This window comes from Plectropomus leopardus, chromosome 8, assembly GCF_026936395.1.
Source record: "Plectropomus leopardus strain MGB_pleo_1.0 chromosome 8, ASM2693639v1, whole genome shotgun sequence".
Classification (NCBI taxonomy): domain Eukaryota; kingdom Metazoa; phylum Chordata; class Actinopteri; order Perciformes; family Serranidae; genus Plectropomus; species Plectropomus leopardus.
This window is the reverse complement of record NC_142183.1, coordinates 28,217,107-28,237,449: the sequence shown is the minus strand read 5'-3', so window position 1 is coordinate 28,237,449 and position 20,343 is coordinate 28,217,107. Positions and strand designations below refer to the sequence as shown.

Sequence of the window (20,343 nt, the reverse complement as noted above, 5' to 3'; positions counted from 1 at the left end):
AAAATTATCATCTTATTTAGTGTCATACGTGATCTTCTGTTTGTTAGAAGCTCTGTTTTAAAATAAGACAGGAAATATAAAGGCAGTAATAGGAATAAGGCTGGCAATAATTCTACCGACTTATAAAAGTGTACGTTTTTGTTCAAAATATTGCATTACATGATTTTTAGACCTGTTTTACAGTATTAAGTACCCCTATTTTTCCTCATGTATAATTGTTTGCCCTGAAGAAGACTAGTTTAGCAGATCTACTTTTAAGAAAATCATTAATTCAACTTCCAATAATCAAATAATTCCAATAATTAAATATATATATATATTTGGAACTACTGTCATCATTTTTAATGAAATAAGAGTTTAGCCAGTCCTGCACTACACCACTTCACCAAAGTTATGAACTGGCACTGAAGGAAATGACAATAATTCAGAGTGAGAAGCGATTCTCAACTCCTGTAGCCTGTGTTTACACCTCCAACACAAGTTTGCACTGTATTGTGGTAGAGCGTCCTTTATCCATTACTTTTAAATAACTGTTTCAGCTCATTCAATTAGCTATTATCCAGTGCGACTTACACTAGCTAGCTGTTTTAACTTGTTCTCAAATGCTAACTAGTTTTCATGCACTCTTAGAAGCAACACACCGTGTTTGGGTGTTATAACAGACTGGCTGGCTGTATCTTTTCAAACTTAAACACTATTTCATCAAATTAGTTGAGCTGCTTAACAAACTGCGTGCATACCCCCTGGCAACTGCTGAAGTATCGCCTGAGGTACAAGTACCCCTGGTTGGGAATCACTGATGTAGGCTATACAGAAGAAATTTATCACGGTTTGTGCATCACATGCACATTTACATTTTCACGCTTGCATACACATATACACACCCACCCATACAGCACAACCACAAACACACGGCCAGGTTATCCTTTTTGCATGGTTGGAAACTTTGGCATGCTAGAGATATGGCATCTTGAAAAATCCTCTCTTTTTTCAAATCGGATAAACCCTCTCTGTCTCCCTCACAAACACCCAGAAACACACACGCCACCCACACACACAAACACACAATCGGCTTGATATAACCCCTGATAGTGGTGCACATCCACACAGACATACAAACATCCACACCCACACACAAACCCTATAACATCTGTCTAATCTTCTGTTGAACATGGTGTATCGAGCTCACACCACCATCAAGGCTCAGGGCCAGGGACGATGTCAGGGTCATGCAAGGCCTCAGGCTTTTAGCCCGGCTCAGGAAGTGAGTGAACTGCTGCATCCTCCAAACAGACTTCCAGTAATCCTCTGAAACATGAAATCCTTGACATTTTGGCCGATTTCCAATTTACAAATTTAATATCGCCTAGTGAAATTTAAATGGGGATTTGATATATCTGACTACAACCTGAGTCTATGCAGATTTTGGGGCGTGGTGTGTTTGTCAGAAGAGGGAAAGTCAGGTCAATGTAATTATGCAATGTGCAGCAACAAACCAAGATAAAGTGCTGCGAGACATTTTGCAACATGGCCTGTCTTTTCTCCTGACACATTTTCTTTGTGTGTGTGTGTGCGTGTGTGTGTGTGTGTGTGTGTGTGTGTGTGTGTTTTGTACAGGAATATAAAAGGAGGTGTTAATCACTAGTTCTCACCTGTGTCTGGTGTCCCGGTTCCTGATAATAGGCCATAAAGGAGTGTTTAAAAAGGAGAAAAGAGAAAGTTAAAACAATCATTTGTGATACTAACGAGAGTCACTCAGAATTTCATAGGCTACAATGAGTCAATTTTCTCCTCATAAAGTGAGATTAGGGTTGATTTAGACGGCTGTATTGTTTCGCATTAAATATTAACCTAAACAGGAAGCTTTTTGGCATTTCCTCCCAGCGGACAGGGAAGTATCAAATACAGACACTATGAAACCTCCGTCTGAACCAGAAATATTAGTCAGAGATACAATAATAACAGAGAATGAGAGAGTAAAGTTACATAAGGAGAACACTTTACAGGACAAATGACTGTGCAATCCCATCGAGATTCTACGCTTGAGAAAATACAGAAATAGAGAATGTAGTGCCTGCAGCGCAGTAGGAGATATCATCGTCATAATCCACAGAAAAAAATATCTTTGTTTCACAGCAAAGACTTTCAGCTGCTCTCACATCCTAAAGAGGTAGATTAGAGTCTGTGATGTCTGAACCTCACACACTCTGCTTTTGCATGAAGACAAACTTCAGAATGTTTTCGGTTGAGATCAAACAGATCACAACCGCAGATGCCAACCAGAGCTAATGCCATACTAACCCATATCAGCCGAGCTAATTTTGTTCTAATTGTGCTAAAGTCAATCCGATGCTCAAAATCCCACTGCTCCCCGCTGTGGGAGATCCCTATCAAGATCACTCTACTCTTATCGCATGCATACACAACAGGATCAGGATGCTCACTTGAGTTCCAGTATGGTCCTGGTGTATCCATCAGGGTGGACCCTGCGGATGAAGTTGAAGTCCCCCACGTACAGGGAGCCGTCGGGGCCGCTGGCTAGGGCCACGGGTGCAAACAGCATCATATCCCGAGCGGCACCGCTGCAGCTCGGACCGCAGGGGACGCTGCGGTAGAAACCATTCCCCATCACAGTGCTGATAACAGGAGGCTGCTGGGAGAGGAAGATGTTCTCCCCATTTCCCTTGTGAAGGATTCCTGGGGAGGGACGAATGCAAGAAAAAACTCAGAGCAGGGTTCAACAAGGCATCAGCTTTTGACTGCTGAAGCTGAAAATACAGTTGGCATTTTAAGTCACCTTGTATTTGGAGTCATTAAGATACTATGCAGTTATACATCAGCTTAATAATGAAAATGTTGATGAAAAGTTTTATCACATTAACCTAACCTAAATTCTTTGTAGTTTGTGTTTAATCTGATACTTACAGAATTTGAGTTGGAATTGCAACTTAATTTTCTTTGCCATAGTCTCTAATGTAAAGTCTGTGTGCATGCAAGTAATCGCACCAATGCAAGTGCAGCGTTGTCACACGCAGCGTTTTCTGCTTTCAGTTCTGACTGTAACAGCAATATTTAGCATTACATATCTCTAATGCAACAATCATTTTAAAAGTATCTATTTTGAGGTGCACATTTTGCAGTTTGCAATTCCTGTTTTTTTTTTTATATGTAAAAAAAAAAAAAAAAAAAAAAAAAGAAAAGCAGTTGCCACAGCCAACGGCAACCTGGCAACCATTATTTTTGAGACATGTTAAAGGCCTTGAAAAAACACAATGTCTCAACCAGGCTCTTATAATGGGTGATAGGGTCCTACTTGAACAACTTCAGCCAGAGTTTGAAGTTTTGGTTATTTCACATGACAGATTTTTTTTTGGTCCTTGTCTGACTGTCTCTCACTGCACTAAAGCCGGTGGGAGTTTTTAGAAAAATGTGTCACTTACTTCTCTGCACCAAACAGGATTTAGCAATATTTTAATCTAAATATGATGACAGTTGTGGCGTTTTGCTGATCAAAGCACACCCACAACACCCTTACAAAACAGAGTTTTTGAGTGTTGGACTTACAACTCAAACAATATCTAATGTTATTGGAATTCTCTAGTGTGATCATCCCACATTTACTAAAAAAAATTTGAATGTTATGGAGATGAAATTCAAATTGAAAGCTTTTTTGGGGGGGCGGGGGGTTGGTGTTGCTTTGTTGAAAATGTAGTATAGTATTACAAAAAACTGCACCAAATTTGAAAGGTAAACTTAATAAGTAAGACATGTATAAAAAGTAACCACGGTAACATATTTACTGGCCTCCATGCTGCTTTCTACTGTTTTCAAATCTGTTCTCCAGACCATCTGTGATGTCAAACCTGACACATCAGGAAAAATGCATACTTGTCTGCTGCAGAGCCATGTACACAGCCCTGGTCTAGTGGCAATGGGAAAGGAGTCTATAGCCTATTTGAAGCTGGTTTTCCTGTCTTTAACTCATTGAGTGCCATACATCATTCAAAAGCCAACGCTTGAGTGCCATTGACGTATATATACGTCAAAATGTGTTTTCGGCGGCTGACACAAGAGGATGCTCTCACGCTCCCTGTGTGTAATTTTGGGGCTGCTAGGATTCATAGTTGTAGTACAAAAGACAGTAGATCAAAGCATGAAGTGGAGTAGCCGGTATCAGAGAGCAGAGTGATCTGTACGGAGGTGATTTGAAACTACAGCAACGGAGCTACATCAATTCAATATTGGCATAAAATGCCCCCCCAAAAACGGCGAGGGTGAAGTGGCCAGTGTCGTACAAAGCAGGCCCGGTCGCCCGAATACTGCAGGTAGGAATAATGGAATAGGACTCCGGTTTTATTTTGTGGGGTTTCTCTCTCTGAGCTGGGGCCATTATTTGTTGCATTGTGCTGTACTTTGCATATTTACACATTTACACACATTTGTAATACAATTTTCAGATGTATTTTATGTCATTGAAGGCAAAATTATAACATTCAAATCACTGTTATGCTTGATAGACTCCCTTTCACAAAAATGCATTTTTCTCAGTTTTCTAGAAAAAAAGTGGTATTTTTGATGAAACTAGTCTCTATTCAACTTCAGATAAATCAAGAATGGAACAAGGTGCAAACAAACGTTTTTTTCACCAAATAGCTCAAATGAAAGAAGAAAGGAGAATGTCTTCTTTCATTTGAGCTATTTGGTGTTTTCAGAGTCTTTGTACAAAATATTCTGTGGGTCTTGAAAGATTATTCAAAATGGCCATAAAAGCTGGCACAAGCAACTTTCCATTATATAACAGGGCTGGCACTCAATGAGTTAAAAGAACTGAATATATGTGCAAATATTGGTGGAAAAGGGGTACTAGTTACCTGGAGTCCTTGCTATCTTTGTATCATGGACCTCGATGGAAATCAAATGGAAAACCTTTGACTTATTGTGTTATCCTTGACATTTTTCTCATTCTGTGAGATTTTACATAGTCTTTTGTGAATGTCAAATAAAGTTGAATAAAAATACAAAAAATCGCCCTGTAGCATTTTGATCCCTTTAGTATTTTTTTTTGGGGGGGGCATTGCATGTTATTTAGTCAAAGGAAGCTTCAAATAAATTTTAGTGTCACTTCTCAAGGAAAAAAAAAATCAATTTGGTTCAATTTTTGCATTTGAAAATAAGGTGTGACAGCTATTCTCGTTATGTCAAAAGCAACACCAGACAAAAATATGAACAAAAAACAGAGCACATTTATATTGTTTGTTCTCACCACTGCGTATGTTGAGGGCATGGTGTTTGTCCAGAGACCACCCTCCCAGATTTGAGGGGACCAGTTCAAATCCCTGCATCAGAGCAGTCCTCCTCTCCCATTGGATAACGCCGGGACATGACTCATACTCGTAACCAACAGACACTGAAAAGCAAAACACACAGAGGAGGGCCAAGAGTTATTCACAGTAATAATGATGTGCTGTAGATCTGCTGTGTCTAACACTACAGTCTATGTGGCAAAATGAATGTATGTAGTGGCATTTGTACAGAACTTGACAGCCAGACTTTACATACAGGCACACACATTGCCCATCTCTCTCTCAAAACTATACTGTATTGAGTGGTGAGACAGATGAAAGGCCTGTGGCGAGACCTCATCAGTGTGTGTGTTTGAGAGAGAGATCAGTGAGAAGTGGAGGCGTAATCAGGAGGAGCCCGTCTTCATGAAGGAGCCCTAGAATTAGCTGCTTGGCCTCTTAGTTGTAATGATACGCTGTGCAGCTTCCCACTACAACTAACAACTATCAACAGCTTTTTTTTTTATGGCTTGGCAGGATTAAATATGCTTCGACAGTAATTTACCACTTCAGACTTGGAATACGTTTAAAAGGCAGCAGGTGACAAAGCCGTGGGAGTTCTTGAAAACATGTAAACACAAAAATACACTTACATACATGTTATTCTGAATCACACAATCACACATGCATACAGAAAGAAAATTATGCTACAAGTCAACAGTCTTGGTGGGAATTAACTGATTGCATTTATTCAAGTACAATTCCAAAGGATTTTTGTACTGTCTATTCTAACTCCAATACATCAATCTGACAGCAAGTTACTTGTTATGCTGAAGAGTGAAGAATATTTTTTTAATTAAAGAAAATGTATGATTAGCTTATGAGACACTTTATTACAGATGACATCACCCAACACCAGTAAAAGTATTTAAATGAGCTCTACCTCTACCAGTGGCTACATACATTCTGATAAAAAAAAATACCCAATAGCATAATATACTATAATATATATATCTGAAGTGAGCTATTATGCTCCAGTAATTTATAACAAATTAAGTATTTCCATTTTCTTAATAATGCTTCTGTAGTCTTGCTTTGGTAAATTTTTGAAAGCATTTTTTTTGTAACGCCTAATGGAATATTGTTTTACTGTGGAATACTTGAGCAGGAATGAAAACTCATCAGGCTTAAAAAAAGTGACAAAGATGGAAGGGGAATCCAATAAATATCAGTTGTATAATGTGGCTTTAAAGACATTTTGGCATAAGGACATAGGGAAAAATCCATTACAGAATTAATGTAATCTTCCTTCTACAAAAGTAATGTAAGGAGGACATCAGTTCATGGCACAAGAAAAAAACCCACACCTTCCTCACTCTGCTTTGAAACATCTCTCCCCTCAGGCAAATGGTTTAATTCCAAATTGTATCAGCCATGCTTATAGTAGTTTAGCATAAAGAAAATGGAACCATCAGGAACTAACATTAAGTAAGTTGGGACTGAGGAGCTCCACTCATGTATTAACAGACACCATTGGTACCTTATTACCGTTAAACAAATAGTCCATGTGGGCTGTTGTCAGTAACATTCAAAAGGGATTTGGAAAAACATGTACACCTGCCAACGTTAGACTCAAACAAACAATAACAAACACCTAACGTTACATCTAAATTGTGATTGTTATAGTGTTTGCTAAATCAATATAATTCAACCTTATTAGGCTTTAACGGAAAATTTCACAGAAAGCTGACATGGTTCCATGGCTGCATTTTGTTTAAAGCTGCATTCAATTTTTTGGCCACTTGGACCCAGCAGAACAAACTTAATGCACAACACTGACATATTATCCCCTTATAGTCACCTTGTTGGAAAACAGTTGCTTACTGACAAAAAAAGTAGACACAGAGCAACACTAGCATTTATTTAGAGTCATGCTTTTGATCAACTGACAGATGTTTAATATTCATTCTTCTTTTGGTTACTAAATATCTGGCTGTTTAGCAGTTAAAGGCTTCATTCACAAGCTAGTTGCTAACTTTGTCTTACTGTCGTTTGATGCTAGGATTGAGTGTGGTGAGTTCATCAGAGCTTTTGCAAAGAAAACAGCAGCCTGCTGTGTCTAGAAACAACTTTGATGATGTTTGTTGGCTGGAAAATCAAAATAATGAGCTGAAAGACACTAAAGCGTCAAGCTGAGAGGACCTGCAGAGTTGGGTGATTATTCTCTGTGGTCTTGAAATAACACTCAGTAGTTCATAAGTAAAGCCTTTTAAAAGCGCATTCCCAGTTTTATATTGCTTTGAGTGGCTGGTGAACAAGGCTTTCATTAAAACTCACTTTTTACTATGGAGGAGTTAACCTGAATATAAGTGGTAATTATATCTCTCCTTATGTAACACAATGTTTTAAACATTTTACTGTTGTTTTATGTAATGTACGAAATGAAAAAACACTCTATAACGTACCGTATAATTAAAGCAGTAGGAGTTCAAATACAGTCATATTGTTAAAAAATAAAACATTGCTTAAATTAAGATAATGACATACTGTACAGTGAGGACAGCTTGACGTGTCTGACACAAACATGGTAGAAGACTACTTGTCGTCGTCAATCACTGCTGGCACTGATCTTTCCCTTTCTTTATTGTAAAGCAACATGCATGTGAATGGATGGGCACTCAAGGGGAACTGGGGAGCAAAGCCAGCACAAAGACCAGTAGAGATGGTGGAATACCTAAGTAGGGGCGCTCACATAATGTACACACTCAGGAGATTCCCTTTAACGTGGAGAGAAACTCTCAGCAGCCACACGGGGCTAACTTAAATCTCCAACTCAATGCTACAATCGATAAAGTGATTGGGGAGGGAAAATAATGGGTAATTTGGGACGCTGGGGATTGTAAAAGAGAAAAAGAAACCGTATAGTGTTGGACAAAAGTTCTTAGTCGAGGAACTGCCGCTTAAGTTCATTCAAAAGGTTCATTTGTTTCAATTCTGTCTGTCTTCAGCTCTGATAGGCTTGTGATTTGGAGTTTTTGAAGGACAGAAAGAGAACTGAGGGGCACTGAGTTTAAATTTATATTGAATTAAAATAAAAATGAGTGTCTTTAAATTTAACATATTCGAGTTGTGTAGTTTTTGACCCTTGAAGTCACATTGCACCCCCCTTGAAGAGCCTGTTTCATGGCCTGGAAATCAATCCATCCTTATGAAAATGCATCAAAAGGTTGCCATAAATACATTGCAGTCAGCAGGGACATTGTCCCGCAAAAAAAAGAAAAAAAGAAAAGAAAAAAACCTACAATAAAACTGATTTCATTTGAGGAACAAGGCTTTTCCAGGACAAAACGGGCAAAGCAATCTCAAAGGGAAAGTGTCAGTGTTTTGAGAACTGCTTCACAACTGAATATTAGTGTAGCTATATTACAAGAAACGACACACACATGTACACACTCTCTCACAAACAATACACGTGCAGTACATAAACGCACACTCAATATCTCACAGGTGAAAGCTTTCATTCCCCTCTGCTGAAGCCTCAGGCAATGTGTTCACCCCAGCAAACAGAGCATGATCTCTTTTTCTCTTGCTCTCTCTGGCTATGTGTGAGCACATGGAGTGTGTGTGAAAGCACACACGTTGGCGGCTGCGTGTGTGTGTCTGTGTTGTTGTAACAACAAAGCACCAGGATTCATTAGTGCGGAAAGGGGAGTGGGGGGCTGTAAGGGCCTAAAGCTCCCCAGTATGTGGTAAAAAACATGGTAAATTTGAAGGATAAAATGGTTTTCTACTAAGGTGTGCAGATGTGACTGCGGAACTTCACTTCAGCTTAACATTTAGAGGTGCTGATCAACATTAACTGTCCACCGAAAAATAGCAGCACAGAAAATAACATAAGGAAGCATATTTCTCAATTAAAATAGGCTTTTTTTGGGAAAAAAGGGACACAGTAAGCGTCAGGCTGCATGTTATCTGTATATCACCAGGCACATTTATGCAGAACTTAGTGCTTTTTACACTGCATGGTAGATTTCATCCTGTAAATCCAGTGTTTTCTTACTTTATTGAAACTGAATTGTTGAGCTTTATGTTGGTATCTAAGTGACTCTCTGTGCGCCGCAGTGGGAGGAGAGGTTCTGTAGAGGGTGTAGCAGTGCCAGTCTAGCTGTGCACTGCAATCTTGATGGCACCCGCCTGCTCCAAGCAGGTCGACAGCTCATCATGTTTGTGTACCATAACATTTTGGTCACTTTATTTGTCAAAACACATCCGCACAATCTCATCTGAAATCACACAACACCCCTTCATTCAAGTTTTGTTCGCTTTCCACTGTTATTCTACGATTTTTAAACGGATGACGTGATGACACAGAAAAAGTTTTATTCTGGTAATGGCACTAATGCAAACGATTAATGAGTGATTTTTATCAGCTCTATTGAAGACATGTAGCAAGGAAGTTCTTGCCTTTAACCCTTTGAAACCTGATTAAATTAACTTGATGTATTTTAAAAACTTTGGAAGAAAGCATTAAGAAAATAAGTAAGAAATTACCCAAAATTTCAAGTAATTAATTTAAAAAAAAAAAGTACAAGGCAATTATCTTAAAAAAATAAAAGGAAAGTCGAAAGCAAATTCAGAAATAACCTAAAAAAGGTGCATAAAGTGATGACAATAATGTAACATCATTTTAATTATATAATTTTATATAATTATGATAGTTATAATGTAGTTTTCTGTGCATTTTTTTCTTAGCTTTTTCATGTAAAATCTTATATATAGTTTTTTATTTTATAATTTAAATATATTTTTCTAATATTTTATTTTAATATATATTATAAAATTCATAGTTATATATATATTTTAAAAAATGGAATTTTCTACATTTCTTGCCAAGTTGTTCAATGCCTTTTTCCCTATATTTTCTAGAGAAATCGAGCCAATTTGTCCCTAGCAGTCTCTCACTAAAGTGATGGTGCACACTGTCAAGCCACAATTATGCTCAGCAGACCGACTGGTTTTATAAAAAAAGCATCACACTGTTGCAAAATAACCACAGATGCTGCCCTGCTCATGTGCACATAAAAATTTGTTATTATGATTAATTATTCCACAGCTTCTACTGCAAATCAACAGGCCTGTTGGAGAAGGACGCATTCAAACAGTTCCAGGAAAATTATGGATCATTTAAAACTTCTCTCTCCACTAATAACTCCCCCAGGACGGTCCGTTCCTGCCAGTCTTTCACTCTGTGTTTTCTATTCAAAACACAATGAAACTGGGGTAACGGCTGCCTGCCTCATCTTTTTTAAATACGTGTGGCAAAAGTGTCGCCTGAATAGGTTTGTAATTACACTACAGGCAGACATGGGGCTGTGGTGAGCAACATGATATGATAGAGACGGTTGATTTTTAAAACCCTAATTTATTTGTGGATCATTACCAGAATCACGTTTATGGCAATATGAAGACTGAAGAGGTAACAATTTTGTTCCAAGCAATTATTTCTGCAAACTTTAAAAATAACTCAGGGAAAAAAAAGCACACCGCAAATTAAAAACTTTCAAATTGTTTACACTATAATGGTATTTAAGTGTTGATGTTTACTGTATGGATCATTGTGATGACAAATAAAATTGCACACTATAACACATAAAAAAGGTGACCACTGCGTCATTAACATGCCCACAGAAGGGAATCCAGTGCTCATTGTATAATATTTGAGCTGCTGTATTCGTATTTAAAGCCCTGCAGGTCCCAGAGAACAGCAAGTTTCCTCTGAGGGAAACTCTCCACCGGTTTCTCAAACTGTCGGTGCATCATGCAGGGAAGAGCTCTCTGATAAAAGGGGGATGAAAGTAATGAATATGATTGGCTATGGTTGTCACAGCCTCTAATGCACCCTCCTATAATGTATGATAATGTATTCTTTCTGATCCCACCCTCTTCCCAAGTGCGCCACAGGTGTGCCAAAGAAGCCTGGCCGCAAAATTACCAAAAGTGGGTTTGGCACGCTCTTTATGCAGTGGGCAGGGCGTGCCACACTGTGATCTGGCAATGATGAGTTCATGAAAAATAAGTCATGGTGTTCTTGTGCAACAACAAACCCACCATCGGAAAAAAAAAACCTTGATACGTATCCTGCCCTAATATTTCCATGCAATTTTTCTGACTTCACTATAGAGAATGTACTAAATCTGTCAGTTGTTTCTTCTAAACATAAACGGGCGTGTGCACGTAAGCTGTTGCGTGAATGCACGTATCCAGGGCAGCCCCCTCCCCTGCTGAAAATATGTTCCAGCACATGCCAGGAAGTATAGAGAGGGAAGGATCAGGGGAAAACATGAGAAGAGAGAACAAGGGAGGGCAGGGGAAGACAGGACAGAAGCAACAAGGGAGATCAGAGAGAATGGAGGAAATAACAAGCAGGGAAGAGAAGAAAAGGGGAAGTCAGTCGAGGACAGAAACACAGGAAACACAGTGAGGGTAGAAGAAGACGGGAGGCGAGTGAAGGGGGTAAGAAGGGCAGGGAGGGAGGTGGTTCAGCAAAACGGGGCAAACAAAGAAAAAAAAAAGACAGGATCATAGGAGCTGAGAAAGGTGAAAGATCAGGGGAGAGAGCTCTAGCAGATGAAATGCAGCTATAAGAGATAAGGAGAAGTGGGGCTGGATCAGGAGGAGAGAGAAAGCCGAGGGATGGAGAGATGCAATCTTTGTACGAGACCATACACTCGAGTGGACAAAGCTTCTGGTATGCCTGCGATATCTCAGTGCTTATGGAAAGCTCTCTCTCGCAGCTCCAGTGTTTGTCTACAACCTTCCGCTAAAAAAAGCGACGAGCACAGAGAGCAGAAACATTATCTCGCAAATGACAGATAGAAAGTTCACAAGTTTAAGCCTCGATGGCATCTTTAAAATGGCTATTTTTTTGCCATAATGAACGGAGGGTGCAATAACACTAACAGTTTTACATCCAGTATATCTTTTTGTGCACAGGTGAGAGAGGACATCAGGTGGGAAAAAAGAGACAATGGGCCTCATTCCTTGCAAACTTTCCATGCGCATATTTGTATTTTGCACATGCACACATTTTTCTCCATAGAGCCAGTTCTGTCAAAACTGTCAGGAAGGGCAATCTCCCTGCCACTGCAGATGATATCTTTACTGCCAGTTACTCTTCACTGTATTTGTCGGGCCATCCACCTTTCCATTCTGTCTTCTGAATACCGTTCCAGTCTTCTTTGCTGTCTGAGGGTCTTGGAAAGGCGGTGCAGTCTAAACTGCTCACTGTTCACCTGTCCGCATGAGCTGCTTCCCAATTCACTCATTACACGTTTTGAATTATCTGACTAATTGTATTTGAACTACAGTGAAAACTTCCAAACATGCTGGTAAATCTACAGTTCTCAAAGGCAATCTTCAATCTCTCATTGCACAGCGAGAGACTGCCCATTAGCAACTGGTTGATTACCTGCTGAGTGGTCAATCACTTACAGGACAACTTCCAATCAGCCTTAGTGTTAATAGAGATGATGATACAATTTCTGTTCTAGTTTTGTTAGATTTGAATGTCTGACAGAGTTATCCAAAACATCTTATTTTAAAGGGTTGAAAAGTGGTAATCCATTGTATATTCTTTTTTTTTTTTTAGTATGCATCTGGTCTGAAGACTTTTCACTGTATCTCTCAGCTGTTATGTCTAGAAATACAATGTCAGTAAGACCAAGCTGTTAAAAATGAATTTTCCCTCGGACACCTTAGCCCCGTCTCAAGGAATAGATATTATGAGAAGTGTGCTTATTGGTTGTCTTGTTGAGGGTTTGATGAGAAGATCTATACCATTCTCACGTACATGCATAAATTATGCAGTGAGAGCAAGGAAAAAATAAGTTTGGCTTAGAATAAAGACGGCAGGGGGGGGGGCAGCTAGTCTGTCTCGCTTTAACTTTTGCAAATCCACCAATTAACACCACTTTCACATCCCTCCATTGTGATTGAAGAATCCAAAAACAAGGAAAGTTTTGTGGTGAAAATTCAGCAAAACTCCATCAAAACATCTGTTTACAAACTCTAACAAAACTCTTGCAGTATAATCTAAGTATCACTTATTTATGTTTAAAAAGTTTTATTCAACCCATATTTAAGGAGGTAAGTACCACTGAGATACAAGTATTGAGCCTGTAAGTATTTGAACTCTGCGTGTACATTCGACTGACCAAAATACAAACGCAAGTGCTGCCCCTGTGTACTACTCATCCTTGCCTGAGACTGTTTATATGGACGTGTTTTAAACAGTAAGATTTTGGCAAAGATTTGGTTAGTACTGAGCATACGACTGGATGAATGATATTTCTATTATGTTGTATCAAGTTGTGTGAGAGTTTCTTACCAGATGTTTTGATATAGCTTTGCTGTAGTTAAGCGCGGTCCCCTTTAACCTCGATGTATTGAGAATTTTCTCTGTTTTTGTTAATCTTTTGTTCACTGTGGAGTCATGCATGAAAAACAAACTTTTTGTCACAAATTCAACATAACAAGGGGTGAGCAAGTGACATACAAATAGTCAATTTGAATATGAAGTCCTCCTTTAAACCCCGGGTAACACCAAGTATGTAAAGTATGTAAAGAGATAAATACTTAATTATTCCCGAGGGGAATTTAGGCATCTAGTAGCTTATATGACAAAACACTGACACACACCAGGATGAAAAATAGAATCATAAGATTAAAAACACACACAGCTGTGAAATAGTCTTGCCACTGGGACTACCACAGAGAGCTGTCAATGACTGTGTGCACTGATGTTTCCTTACTGTTCTCTTATTTAATTAAAATAAGGAAACATTTGAAATGAGGCTCATAATAATTTATATTCTACCTACCAGTAGCATGAGTGAGGCCCCAGACCTCCTGGCCATAAACATCAGTCTTGTTCCACACCAGCCTGTGGACCAGGCCAGGCCCAGCGGGATACCAGCGCTGGTACAACCTTCCCTGGACGGATGCACGGACATGCACCTTGGACAGACTTCCCAGTGGGGAGATAGGGGACAGAGGGGAGGGAGGTGTGAGAAGGATTCTCAGCAGGGAGAGGTAGCCTGCAGCACGGGTACTCAAATAGTTCAGCTTCGTAAAGGCTCCTGGGATTGAAACTTCTTCCTGCACCGCCTATGAAAAACAAAGGGAAAGCAGGATGAGAAATACAGGTGACGGAAGGAGATAAATGAGATAACATTAGACAGAAAGGTGTAACATCATCACTTTGAATGTGTAAAATGAGCTAACTTGGACTTCTGACAGGTACAGCAAGAAATTGCTCTCATGGTGAGGTGCAGCAAGTGTTAGCTACATTACAATAATAATCATAAGAATGAACATTTTAATGAAGAACATGATGTTTCTTTCTTAAAAATTACTTTTTAATGAATGAACTCTGAATGATGACATCTGCCTGTGACATGAGGGTTTTCTTTAACAGAAAATTAAGTTTAAAAAAAATAATCATAAATCCTCTACCTGCCAGACATAAATGAATAAAAAGCCGAACTCATCTCTCTGATAAACAGTAAACAAGCTGGTGCAGCAAACATTTATTCATCCACTGTAATATTTCTCATGGCTAAAATCAGATACCGTTTGAGTCATTGATTACCCTAAATCAAATTATCTCGAGGACGACTATCTCTGACACATTTTCATCAAAAGTCTAAAGGCTTTGATTCTATTTCTTAACACAGGTGAACACAGTGGGTGTCACTAAGCTCACCGTGAACACTAAGTATTGTTCTTTTCTATTTATTTTCTCACCGCCTGTTTGTCGTCAGGTGTTATTTGTTATAAGGATAAAATGTTCCCTTATTTTGACAATCTGTTCATTCCCAATCTCGTCTGATTTTGTAAAATGAGCTTGAACCTGTGCAGATGATGTGCTGTGGATATGAAAGATAATATTCAGAGAAAAAACATCTCTTTCTTCTGCCACAAAAAGGATCTTGTGATCATGGCACATATTGGATGTGACATTTTCTGCGGTCTATCTTGTGTCCAGGTAACAAGAAAACAACTTTCTGTGTACCGAGAATTTTAGTTGGAGCTGAAATTAGGTCAGGGTGAGGTTTTGGTCACCGGGGAAAAAAAAAGCATCTTTGGAGTCACGACAGAGGGTAAATATATAATCACCAGTCTGACCTCCACACCTGACTTTCAGCCACCTAATTTGCTTTCGTGGTGTGAAAGTATATGGATGGAGTACAAATTTGCATTTTGCTCATTCCTTATTTGCATGATGCAAATACGAATCGAGCTAAATTTACAAAATCCTGTGAGACCAGGTTGGTTTGATGCTGAGCTGTAACAAATTGAGTTGAAGCTTTATTCTTTCTGCCTGTCATCTGTAGACAAGAAGCAGTGATTTGTTACATTTTATATTGAATTTAAGGGGATAATTCAGATTTTTTAAAAGTGTGGTTGTATAAAGTACTTACTTACGTACTATCCAAAATTCAGTGTATTACCTACAGTAGATGGCGGCTGGCACGCCCCCTGTTTGGAGAAGCAGTCACAAGTACCGCCACCGAAGCTAAGCAATGAACTGCTGTGGGGAGGGGCAGCAGCAAAACTTATTTTAACCACCTAAAAAAAACATTATCAGTTTAAGTGTATGCTGTGTTAACAATATTTTCACCACTTTACCTTACTGTGAGACAGGGGAACTGAAGCTGTTACCTATGCAATCATCAAATACACCAGACTCCATTGATATAAAAAGTAATTTTACCTTGCAGAACACCAGAGTTGCTGCTCTACTGTTGCCCCCATTATATTAGTTTGTTGTGTTACTGTGTGACTTTAGCAAATCACAACTAACCATTTAAATCACCAAAGTCACACATTAACAACAACTAATATGATGGAAGTAGCAGTAAACCAGCAGCTCTGGTGTTCTGCAAAGTAAATTTACTGTTTTTTGTCAATGGAATCTGGCTTCGAAGATAGGGACATAACGGCTTCAGTTGGAAAGGGCTGTCTGATGGTAAAGTAAAGCCATGAAAATATTGTTAAAAAATAGCATACACTTGAGGTTTTTTTTTTTTCAGATAGCTAAAATATGCTTGCTGCTGCCCCCGTCCACAGCAGTCTGTCTCCTAGCCTCCAAACTGGGGGCTTGCTGACCATTGTCTACTGTAGGTAACACACCAACCATAAATGAGTAAATCATACAATCCCACTTCAAAAAATTCAAACTACCCTTGTAAGTAGTTTTGTACCTGTAGCTCAGGTACTGCTGGCCCCTTCTCTGCACATGCTCCAGTGTATCTGGGAAGCGGATAGGGCAGGACCAGCGGGTAGGGACTCAAAACGCTCCTTATGTCACATTTAGGAGCTTGAACTTCCTCCCTGGACATGGTCACCTGATCCAGAACCAGGAAGTTGTTGTTTGGTGTCCAAATGGTGCGTGTCTGTGGCAGGAAGGGTGGGCGCTGGAACATCAAGGTCATGGACATGGCGCCCAAGGTCACCAGGTCAAAACTAGAGTTATATGACACAAAGACAGAGTAAGATTGGAGCACAAGGAAAAAACAAAACATTTATTTTGTGTATTTTGTGCATTGATGTCTGTACCTGCCATCCTGCCTACTGATAGTGAAACCATACTCTGGATGCTGTGGGAAGGTGATGTTGACTCCAACCAGAGGAGAGCCGTCCTGCAACGCGACGCTACCTCGAATCACAGCCACCCGACTGGAAAAACAAAGGCGGGAAGCAGGGAGGGAGCATGCGAGAGAGATGCACAGAGAGAGGCAGAGATGACAGGTTTACAATGATGGAGAACATAATGATTGTTTGAAGAGACAGAGGCATATTGTGACGCACTAGCCAAACGACCTTGTGTGCGAAGAAAAAGCAACTGCAGTTATTCTGCACAGTACAATTCCCGTCTTTTGCACAGAGAAATCTGCCAGAGATTGCCAGGATACAAGGACCATAAATATAGCTTCACCCACAGTAAAACCTTTCAACACCCTGTCATATAAAAAACAAAACTTCCACATCATGTTTATATTACAGTGACAGTGGTACCTGCAGCAAAGAAGGCTGTGTAGCTCTTTAAATAGACCTTAAACCATCAGTCACATCCAGACTATTTTGAAATATTCATCTTGATATTGTGGGTAAAGTGTGAAATACACTGCTCAAATCTGGAATAATCGCTGAACTGGTCAAATGAAGACAGATCAGGACAGACGCATGTGTTGCACACACACATATGCACACACATTCATTGATGGAGCCTATCTGTTACTCCAGAAGAAGGATAAATGACGGATGGAGAGGTTTCTCCGGGTGGCTGCATTGCCCCGTTTGTTACTCCTGTCCTGAAAGCTACCATCGATTTCCCCTCTGACAAAAAACTGCCACATAATTAATTTATTTGTTTATTCGACAAGTAAACCAGGGGAGAAAAAAAGGCACTTTGCCATTTTTCAGAGGGATCACTTTGTGTTTCCATTCAAACTTTCTAGGTCATCATCTTGCCAGTGAGATGTATTTTCTCTCTTACATCGTACTGAGAGGCCACTGAAAAATTAATGGGGACACCTTTATGACTGGTGTAACTGAATGACACATGAATACGTAACAAACAAATACTCTGCAGTTGTGGCCTGACACTGATACCGGAGGACGATGCTGCGCAGTGTGACTGCTAATATCCAGGGGAACACAGATCACTAAGCACAGGCATGTGAGCACATGAAAAGCCTCATTTACATGCAAACACACACTCATTAAACAAATAATGGCCAATGGACGATTCATCTCATTAATACAGATGTTTTTACTTCATTATCTACTTGCCATGTCTTCCTACATACTATGTAAGAGGACAACTCAAGGACACAGACATGCAAAACAAATACATGAAGGTATTGGCATGCACACACGGATCCAGGCAAACAAAGAGTATACAATACCTGGTATCAAAGGGCACCTCTCCAGGGAGTGTATGTGTGGCTGTTTTGCCAAGGAGGAAACGTATGCGGCGGTAGAAGCTGTGAGTGTGTGCGCTGCTGGGCGAGGGGGGGGTGGTGGGGGGCAGCGGGCTCTGCTGCAACAGGGCCAAGGGGTCAGCCGAGCCGTGACACAGGGGGTCAGAGTTGCAGCTCAGCTGCTCGCAACAGTCTGGGTCCACACAGTCCATGAGGCCATCTGAAATGGACAGGGAGTTAAACATGAATAAAATAAAACACATGATACGAAAACACACAAACAGTGTTAAGTGAAGAGTCGGTTGTTTAGGGGGAATTTAGGCAACACATTAACATTTTTATTGTGCATACTTAATAAAGGCTTTAAAAGACTAAAGTGACTAAGGTGCTGAGAACACATTTCTGTTCCAAAGGCCAAGGTACTGTATACACTGATCAGCCAAAACATTAAAACCTGAAACTAAAACTGACAGGTGAAGACTGGGAAAAGTTGGGTTATAGTATTCATGAGGATGCCACTTGATGCTCTCCACCCACCCAAACACCAGTGCAGACCAAGTACACCATTATTAATTTTATTTATGAAACCAGATATCACAAATCACAATTTGTCTCAAAGGGCTTTACAGCATACCACATCCCTCTGTCCTTGGAACTCAGGAGGAATCTCAGGAGGAACAACTTAGGAATCCCTCATCCAAGATGGAAAATCATGCAATAGATGTCGTGTACCCCCCTCATGGAAACAGCACAGCAGGACAATGCACCATGCCACGCCACAGAAACTGCTGAGGAATGACTTGACAAACACGAACAAGAGGACAAGGTGTTGCCCTTGCCTCCAAATTCAGTAGATCCCAATCTGACTGAGCATCCGTGGGACATGCTGATATCACACCTTACAGCCCACAGGTCTCAAAGCCTCTGCCGCGAATGCCCTGGTGTAAGACACTACAGGACACCCACCAGAGGTCCTGTGTGGATGCCTCGACAGGTCAGAGCCAAGTCTGACCCAAGAAGGCCCCATTGTGGATCAGGGGTACTTCTGGGGTACCTGAGCATCCCACAAATACTTGATCAGATTGGGATCTGGAGGCCAGGTCAACACCTTGAGTGCTTGTCATTTTTCTTAAGCAATTCCTGAGCAGTTTTTGTGGTGTGGCATGGTGCATTGTCCAGCTGAGGAGGCCACTGCAATCATGGAGTGCCATTGCCATAAGAGGGGTTACTTAGGGTCCACGATAGTGTCTGGGTTGGTGGAGCACATCAAGTGGCATCCATATAAATGCCAGGACCGAAGGTTTCCCAGCAGACCCTTGCACTGTAACAAGATCACTAATGTTACTCACTTCACCAGTGGTTTTAATTTTTTGGCTGATTGGCATACATCCACTGTGGAAAGACATGAAGAAGATACCATAAAACCTCACAACAGCCAGGAAATAACTTTTTTACACTGTTGGCCGATGGCAAACTCTACTGGAGTAATCTAATATACAACAATGAACTGCACATGCATCATCATAAGCACGAGTATCAATAAAATGAAATTCATTAGGAACCATCAGTGTACAATTATGGCATCTATTGTTATAAATCAGACCTGAATCACGAGCATTATTTGAATGCGATCCATTAAAGTCTGGTGTAAACAATGAGCCGCAGATACAAACCGAGGCGGCAGGTAATAGGAGCCAGCCTGGCATTTGTGTTTCCTATTTCAAGCCTGTTTCTGAAAAGGCAGGAAACAGTGCTGACATTTAAATGCATCTGACCACAGAGCAGAGAGCGAAAGGCCAACAATATTCTATTATAACCTCCTCCTACAAAGGTAGCATAGTACAATGGTTGATTTCCATAAGATTCACTACTTCAACTTGAAAGCACACGATTAACTGAAATTCTAATATCACTGTCATTAAAAGGACACGCATTTGTAGCTTATTATGCAGGCATGACTGTTTACTTTTACACACAGTGGCACAGTAAACATGTAGGTTTGGAACATATGTAATAATATCTATGATTTCACTGCCTAGTGTTTGGAAAAATTGTGTTTTTTCAAGAGGAAGAAC

The 20,343-nt window shown here is 40.0% G+C and overlaps 1 protein-coding gene across 2 annotated transcripts in view; it reads right to left on the bottom strand.

The window, feature by feature from the left end:
• Positions 1–20,343, bottom strand: part of tenm1 (teneurin transmembrane protein 1) — a 306,672-nt gene that overhangs the window by 63,917 nt on the left and 222,412 nt on the right. For both annotated transcript variants that reach the window (XM_088081314.1, XM_042493760.2), the window contains 7 exons: positions 18,254–18,488; positions 16,902–17,021; positions 16,547–16,808; positions 14,162–14,447; positions 5,264–5,407; positions 2,445–2,697; positions 1,653–1,673 (listed from right to left, as the gene is read on the bottom strand). In XM_088081314.1, the coding sequence (XP_087937440.1) occupies positions 1,653–1,673; positions 2,445–2,697; positions 5,264–5,407; positions 14,162–14,447; positions 16,547–16,808; positions 16,902–17,021; positions 18,254–18,488 (1,321 nt within the window). The remainder of the gene's footprint in view (positions 1–1,652; positions 1,674–2,444; positions 2,698–5,263; positions 5,408–14,161; positions 14,448–16,546; positions 16,809–16,901; positions 17,022–18,253; positions 18,489–20,343) is intronic.